Here is a 9,016-nt window from a genome sequence, read left to right as displayed (position 1 = left end):
TTCACGCCTCATCTTTACATAGGCCGCCCTCTTCCATTTAACAAGGGATTCCAATTCCTTATTAAACCAAGGCTCCCTCACACGACCCTTTCCTCCCTGCCTGACGGGCACATACTTATCAAGGACACTCAATAGTTGCTCCTTGAACAAGCTCCACATATCAATTACACCCTTGCCTTCACTTGAACAGCTTGATAGTAAAAAAGCACAAGTATGAACGGATTTATTGTTACATATATCTAGAAGATAGTGAAAAGTGTTTTGTTTCCACAATCCAGCATCATTGAGCTATAAAAATAAATTACTTAAATAAGAGATCATCATTTGTTCAAACTAGGTCTCAAGTATGACTCCATGGCTTCTCAAGGTTATTGTAACTGTCCCAGTCCTTAAGGAGTTCTGTTCCAGCAACAGCAATACTGATGCCCCCAACTCTCAAATCTGTGTCAGACAGCAGCTCGGTTCTGGGCCTACTGTCACCAGGCATCTCCACTGGAACCTCCACCATCAAGCATCAAGAATCTAGACTCCAGGCCTGCTCACATTGATCTGACCACTCCTGCCTCCAAGATGAAGAAAGAAAAAAGCAACAAAGAAAAATATGTAAAGAAAAGCTAGCCTGGAGCAGACGGGCTCCAATAAGCCTGAATTCTACCTATCGTGTCAGGGCTGCCATCTTGATAAGTTAAATATCAATGTAGTAATTATTATTTTGTGACTGAGTCACACCATTCCAGACTTTGAGTTGAACTAGAAGTGAGATGAGTAACTGTCCCTGACATTAAGGCTACATTTGACAATGTAGCATCAAGGAGCATGAGTGAGATTGGAGTTGATGGGGTGAAGGGAGTGAGAAACTGTCTGCTAGTTGGAGCCATACTAAGCGCAAAAAGACATTGTTGGTTACATCCTGTCAGTTCAAGGTCATTACTCTTAAGAATTCCTCAGTGGTATCCTAAGGCTAACCATCTTCAGATGCTGTTTCAATGACATATGGTCATACATGGGGATGTTGATGATTCTGTAATATTCAACACCAATTGCTTCTCCTCAGGGACTAAAGCAAATTGTATTGTACGTGAACAAACCTGGACCACATTCAGGCTTGGGCTGACAAGTGTCAATGACCTGACAGAATCTAACTCTAGTTCCTTGATGTTCAGTGGCATTAACATTGCTGAATTCCAATTATCAATTTCCTGGATGTTTCTGTTGACCAAAAACTAAACTGGACTAGCATGCAAGTACTGTGTTTATAACAGCAGGTGAGGGGCTAGGGTTTCTATAATAATCTACCTCTTGCCATCTCCATGCCTGTTTGCCATCTGGCAGGACTATTGATGGTGAGTGTGTAGCAAAATAGAGGCATTCTGAGAGAGTAGGAAGTGCAGAGTGCTTAGTAGATGTGAAAGTTTAGAGAACCTTTAAGTAAAGATGCTGCATTGAATGGTGAGCTTGGTAGACCATTAGCCTTGGTGGGAGGTGTACAGTTACAGATTGTGTGTATGAGGTGGCAGAGATAAAACATAACCTTGCAGAGTGCAGAACCTTGTTAACCTTTTTGCAGTGTGTTGGACACTGTACCGACCCTGGTGGCTACTTGGAACAAGGTAGTTATTTCCTTTGCTGATCCATGCAAAAAGAGGATGACCATCATAGCCACAATTTCAAAGACACCCTAACCTCTGAAATTCCTGCTTTTAATCTGCATAAATCTGAAATTAGAAAAAGGGACATAGGGTCAATATCCAGGTGAACAATTCTATTTACATCCAGCCTGTCACACCATAGAAATTTCAATAAGGTCACCCAAGTCTTCAAAATTCTAGAGAATACAGATGCAGAATCCTAAATTTCTAATCATAATTACATCATCAAGGGATTAATATGCTTTCTGCGGTGGCATGCTAGCTTTTAGTGATTCATGGATTTGGGCTTTACTGGTTGGGCCAGCATTTATTGTCCATCTATAATAGGCCTTGAGAAGTTGGTGATGAGCTGTCTCCATGAACTATTGCAGTGTATTTGGGTAGGTAGACCTATGATGATAGGGAGAAAGTTTCAGGATTTTGACCTAGTGACACTGGAGTAATGGTAAGAGATTCCCAAGTCAGGATGGTGAGTGTGTTGGAGGGGAACTTGCATGTGATGATGTTTCGATGTATTTGCTCCTCTTGTCCTTCTAGGTAAAGTGTTTGTGTGTTTGGAAGATGCTGTGTAAGTAGCCATGGTGAATTTCTGCAGTGCATCTATTGGTGGATAAGCATACACTGCCGTTATGGAGCATTGGTGAGTAGAGGAAGTGATATTTGTTTCTGCTTCACTCTTAAAAGTGCTCAGCTCCCCATCATTGAGGATATTTAACTGCACACCACAATTCATAACTTGATAGGGCAGAACTTTGATCTGATCTGTTGGTTGTAGTACTGATGTCTCCACAATTGCCCAGTTTTGTGTTGCTAGCTATATGTGAAGTCTGTGACATTTAGCACAGTATGAGTGACACGTGATATGACAAGTGTGGCCTCAATGTGAAGGTAGGGCTGAATCTCCACAGGACTGTGTTGTAGTCACTCAAAACGGTGCCATATTCAGCTGCATCTACAGTAGGCAGACGTTAGGATGAGGTCAAGAATGTAACTCTCTAACCTGCAAAGCCAGCTGTGTTCTTTAGGACTTGACCAGCTTGGTTAGTAGTAGTGTTACTGAGTGACTCTTGGTAGTAAACAGTGAACTTTGCCACCCTCAGTGCTTCGCCCATGGTTTACTTGTTGCATTAGATTTAATAGGGTCTGGAAGCAATCCCAAGGCAAGTTCTTCCTAACTGTGGAGAACAGAAAACAGAACACTTGATAAAGGTATTCAAAATCATGACCGATCTAAGCAGATAGAGAAATTGTTCCCAGTTGTGGATGGAATGAGTGTCAAGAAAGACCTCACACGATATTAAGGTCTGAAATACAGTGCACGAATGTGTGGCAAAAGAAGGTTCAATTCAGGCATTTAGTCTAATTTTTTTTCTATTACCTGAAATGAAAGAATGTTCACGGTTACAGGAACAAGGCAGGGGAATTGCTGATTAGGAAGGCCGGTGTAGGCACAATAAGCTGAATAACCTGTGTTGTTAAGGACACAAGATTACAGAGCAGGAAACAGAAGATTGATCCTCCATGGCAAACTCCGACATCAGAGAGATGAGCAAGGCAACATAATATTTTAGCACCAGAACGATTAATGAGTTTAACTGGCCAGCAAATTATAAGATCCAAAGTGAATACATTCCAGTCTGTTTCAGTTACCTGTGCAATCAATACTTTGCCTTTAGGATTGTTCCAGCTGAACAAATAATTTGAAACTTCACCAGGCTGCAGTCCAACACATACTTGGTATTTCTATAGTTTAGCCTGTTCCTAAACTCTCAGGTGTTATCAAAAAGTGAAAACTGTGGCACTCTGCACTCGACAAAACCAATTTCCTCCTCAATTTCTTAGTTGCTTGGTTTGGGAAGCATGATTATGGGTATCATTCAGGCAGAGTTTATAAAATGTGCTGTGTTAATGTCACCAATTTTGGAGTCTGCAAGATGTAGACAATAAAAAAACTCATTTAGTTTTCACAGCAGTGTACCACAAAGATTTTGTTTTATTTATAATTATCATTTTAAATTTTAATACTATTAAATTTATCACTCTCTCATTTATATGATCTAAGAATGTATTTTTGGCCCTGCCAATCAAATTAAGCACTTGAATCAATGTTAATATTTATATCTTAAAGCACAGCATTTTTGCCTCGACACTGTCTAGATTGTGTCTGTTAGTACTCTTCCTCCAAGTTGTATTTAATCTTAATTTCTAATTTGACCATTTGAAAGACTGTTCAAAAACAGTATAAATTTATTTTGAATTAAGATTAGGACTAAAAGTCATTAAATCACTGATTATTTCTTTCAAATCAAAATGCCAGTATTACCTTTACAAAATTGTAATTTAACATTTAGAATCATAGAATTCCTACAGGGTGGAAAAAGGCCATTTGGCTGATTGGGTCTCAGCAATCCAATGAAGAGCATGCCACAACCACCTTACCTGCACATCTCTGTTCTGTAGGAAGAAACTTGAACACCTAGCAAAAATCCACATAGACAATTAACCAAGGCTCAAATCAAATCTGGGTTCCTGACACTGTTGGGCAGCAGTGCTAACCACTTAGCATTTATAATGTGGAATTCAGTGGCTAATAGCGAATCTTTGGTTAAGGAAAATAGCATTTCTAAAGTTCCTTGGAACTTTTTATTATAGCTGCTGCATTCTATGTCTTATGAACACACAGCTTAAAATTTTCATCTGAGAAAGTCACAGTTAATGGCACATTATGGTGTCAATCTGGAATTTGCAAGGTCTAATGTTCAGAATTTTTACAAAATTCCTTGACAATATCATACTGAATATTTCCTCCCTGTTAGATTACATTATATTTTAGAAATATAGAAGGGCCAAAGATTTTCTTGTTACTGATTTTATATATTTTGGTTAAAAGTCTAGTTTAGGAAATAATGAAAAATTAAATTAATATTGAATCGACGTCAACATTTAAACAAATGTCTTAAGTAATACAAACCCGTGCAAGATCTTATAAGAATACTGCACGTGAAATATACACAATTTCTGTAAATAAACCATTATGTTGTACAGTTTAACATAAAATGAAACAATAATATATTGCAGTAGTCTTGACCAATTCAGTTGTGAATTAAGATGAATGAGAAGAGAACAAGAATCTTCAGGTGTGCTGTATTCATAAAACAGAAAAGCAGCCTTTTGAATAATTTGATTAAGTATAACACAATTCGTGCCCATTTTATCCCATTAGGCAATAGTAAATAAACTGACACGTTAGCACCTGAAAAAGTCAACATGTAGATGTACTGTACTTGAGTGAATGATAGAGTAAAAGGCAAACTAATCTTTGCCCCTTTACACAATAAAAGTTAAAATGTTGAAACCTTACAAATAGATTACACTTTCATGCAACATAAAAATTCTCTCAACATTTCCTGGTTATTTACACAATATTTAACAGAATTTGTACAATAAAGAACACAAAATATCTAACACATTAAACTATCCCTTCAATTCTCATTAGAATGGTTGAAAAAAAAATGAAATACTGTAGAGATAGCAGCCCAATAAATATCATTTTCTATACAATTCAAAGAAGCAGCTTATGTTTACAAACACAATTGTCAATACATTAGTGCTTCCATTTTACTGAAATTGACAAATGTTTGTACTGTAAATAGTGGGCAGTGCAGTTTCACAGATTATAGCAGATAGAACTGCTGACCACAAATCAAGTATTAAGAAGTTCATAATGATCCTTTAAATCAAAAACCTGTACAGTACATCTTTTTTCTGCTGCATTAACTTGTGATAATAGTGAAGCTCTGTAAGCACTTTATGTGCTTTTTCAACTTTGAAAGAAAGCTGGTGTATTCAAAGTTAGCAGCTGACTTCAAAGCACCACATTCTTTTAATAATGAATTAACGTTGGAAGGCTGATTTTATATAAATCCTGTTACAGTCAATGTCTCCTGTTGCTTTTTAAAAATGATTACAGGTTACTGTGACTGTGCTTTAGAAGGATCCGATAAGCTGCGAGTCCTGTGCTGAGACAGCTGCTGATGAGTGATAGTGTTCTGTTGTAGAGGGAAAGTAGCTGATAGAATAAACTGGGTAGACTGATTACTGTGAAGCAATCTAGAGGTCTAAATTAAAAGAAAAACAAACATAATTTTACAGTTAAAACAAAGCATTTTATGTACTAGAAACATGCAGAATTTCAATAGCAATCTGTTGAAGCAGAAAATAAGGGCCGGTTGACAATTAACACAACAAATTATGATTGCAAACAAACTGACTCATTGACTAAATTATTTTTGACTCTGATTCATAGAGATGTACCTGTTGTAGAGGAAGGAAGTGGGAAAATACCATCTAATATTCAGAAAGTCCCATAACTATATTTAGGTGAGTTTTAAAAATCAATTAGGAAAATCTTATACCTTTCAGATCATTTGTGGTACAGTGGTATAATCACTGGACGAGTAATCCAGAAGCACAAGCTCATGTTCTGGAAACATAGGTTTGAAATCCACCATGGTGAAAATTAGAATTCAATTTTAAAAAATGGTGAATGACAAATGTTGGAATAGCCCATCAGGTACACTTATGACCTTTTAGGAATGGCATGTTAGTCTCATCAACATGCAAGTCCAGACTACATCAGTGTGATTGTCTGTTGACCACTCTCTGGGCAGTTAGGGCTAGGCAATAGATTCTGATCTAGCCAGTGGCCCCCACATCTGATGAATGAACCTTGCCAGGACTAAAGTTACCCTTCAGGTTTTCACAACGCCAGTGGCAGAGTATTAATCCTATAGAGATGGTCACTGACAAGTCCTATGATTGGTATTAACAGGAGCACTCAGCAGAAACTCAACTGAATTGGAGGAACTACATTGGAAATAATCTTACAAAACAGGAAGTAATGTAAATAAATAAAATGTATTTAAAATTAAATGAAGAAAGAATTATATTAAAAATATTCATAAGGCCCTAAACGATCATCTCCTTTAAACCTTTTTCTCAAAAAGCAACACATCGTTTAAAGTGCTGGAACATCAGTAAAAATGCAGAACTAATTAAATTTGAGTCAATATGCAAATTATTATGTTTGACAACAATTCCTTGTGTGCATGCTTTAAAATGAGTGAAGTACCGGAGGGCCACTAATGTGCCTTTTATTAAGAAAGGCTGTAAGAAGACCTTTAAATTTGACATCAGTGGTGGGTAAGATGTTGGAGGTGATTCTGACAGATAGGATTTACATGCATTTGGAGAAGCAAGGATTGATTTGATTGACTTTTTTGAGGAAGTAACCAAAGCAGTAGACAATTTCTACTTGAATTTTAGTAAAGCCTTTGACAAGGTTTCACATGATAGATTAATTAGTAAAGTTAGATAACATGGAATTCAGGGTGAGCTTGCTAAATGGACTCAGAATTGGTTTTATGGTAAGAGACAGAGTTATGGTGCTGGGTTGTTTTTCAGACTGGAGGCCTGTGACCAGCGGTGTTCTCCAGGGATCGGTAATGGGACCACTTTGTCATTTAAATAAATTATTTAAATGAGAATTTAGGAGGCATGGTTTGTAAGTTTGCAAATGACACTAAAATAGGTGGTATAGTGGGCAGTGAAAAAAGGTTATCTAAGATTACTAAGGGATCTTGATCGATTGGGTCAATGGGCTGACATTTTGGTAATAGAAACAAGGATGGGACTTACGCAATTAATGGTAGGGCCCTGGGTGGTACTTTAAAACAGACAGACCTATAGGTTCAGGTACATAATTCTTTGAAATTTGCATCACAGGTAGACAGTGGAGTGGTTAAGAAGATGTCTTGCACGCTTGCCTTCATTGCTCAAGCCTTTGTATAGGGGTTGGGAAGTCATGTTGGGGTTGCACAGGGCATTTGGTGAGGCTTCTTCTGGAATACTGTGAACAGTTCTGGTCATCCTGTTTTAGGAAGAACACTATTGTTGGAGGGAATCCTGAGGGAAGGATGTACATGTATTTGGAAAGGCAAGGAGTAATTGGGGATAGTCAACATGGCTTTGTGCATGGGAGATCATGTCTCACAAACTTGATTTGAGTTTTTTTAAGAAGTAACAAAGAGGATTGATGAGGGCAGAGCGGTAGATGTGATCTACATGGACTTCAGTAAGGCATTCGACAAGGTTCCGCAAGGGAGACTGGTTAGCAAGATCAGATCTCATGGCATAGAAGGAGAACTAGCCATTTGGATACAGAACTGGCTCAAAGGTAGAAGACAGAGGGTGGTGGTGGAGGGTTGTTTTTCAGACTGGAGGCCTGTGACCAGTGGGGTGCCACAAGGATTGGTGCTGGGTCCTTTACATTTCGTCATTTATATAAATTATTTGGATGCGAGCATAAGAGGTATAGTTAGTAAGTTTGCAGATGACACCAAAATTGGAGGTGTAGTGGACAGCGAAGAGGGTTACCTCGGATTACAACAGGATCTTGATCAGATGGGCCAATGGGCTGAGAAGTGGCAGATGGAGTTTAATTCAGGTAAATGCGAGGTGCTGCATTTCGGAAAAGCAAATCTTAGCAGGACTTATACACTTAATAGTAAGGTCCTAGAGAGTGTTGCTGAACAAAGAGACCTTGGAGTGAAGGTTCATAGATCCTTGAAAGTGGAGTCGCAGGTAGATAGGATTGTGAAGGCGGCGTTTGGAATGCTTTATTGGTCTGAGTATTGAGTACAGGAGTTGGGAGGTCATGTTGCGGCTGTACAGGACATTGGTTAGGTCACAGTTGGAATATTGCGTGCAATTCTGGTCTCCTTCCTATCGGAAAGATGTTGTGAAACTTGAAAGGGTTCTGAAAAGATTTACAAGGATGTTGCCAGGGTTGGAGGATTTCAGTAATAAGGAGAGGCTGAACAAGCTAGGGCTGTTTTCCCTGGAGCGTCAGAGGTTGAGGGGTGACCTTATAGAGGTTTACAAAATTATGAGGGGTATGCATAGGATAAATAGACAAAGTCGTTTCCCTGGGGTGGGGGAGTCCAGAACTAGACAGCATAAGTTTAGGGTGAGAGGGGAAAGATATAAAAGAGACCTAAGGGTTGTACTGTATGGAATGAGCTGCAAGAGGAAGTGGTGGAGGCTGGTACAATTGCAACATTTAAAAGGCATTTGGATGGGTATATGAATAGGAAGGGTTTGGAGGGATATCGGCCAGGTGGTGCTGGCAGGTCGGATTAGATTGGGTTGGGATACCTGGTCGGCATGGATGGATTGGATCATGTTTCCATGCTGTACATCTCTATGACTATTAAACTAAGTCAAAAATCACACTATACCAGGTTATAATCCAACAGTTTTAATTGAAAGCACGCTAGCTTTCGGAGCATCGCTCCTTCATCAGGTGG

The 9,016-nt window shown here is 38.7% G+C and overlaps 1 protein-coding gene across 3 annotated transcripts in view; it reads right to left on the bottom strand.

Moving 5' to 3' along the window:
• Nucleotides 1-3,416: 3,416 nt before the first annotated feature.
• The window catches only part of clocka (clock circadian regulator a), a 144,516-nt gene continuing 138,916 nt past the window's right edge, over nucleotides 3,417-9,016 (bottom strand). For all 3 annotated transcript variants that reach the window (XM_043690694.1, XM_043690703.1, XM_043690712.1), the window contains one exon: nucleotides 3,417-5,767. In XM_043690694.1, coding sequence (XP_043546629.1) covers nucleotides 5,621-5,767 — 147 coding nt within the window. In that variant the 3' untranslated portion in view covers nucleotides 3,417-5,620. The remainder of the gene's footprint in view (nucleotides 5,768-9,016) is intronic.

This window comes from Chiloscyllium plagiosum, chromosome 1 (genome assembly GCF_004010195.1).
Source record: "Chiloscyllium plagiosum isolate BGI_BamShark_2017 chromosome 1, ASM401019v2, whole genome shotgun sequence".
NCBI lineage: Eukaryota > Metazoa > Chordata > Chondrichthyes > Orectolobiformes > Hemiscylliidae > Chiloscyllium > Chiloscyllium plagiosum.
This window is presented reverse-complemented; position numbering and strand designations above follow the sequence as displayed.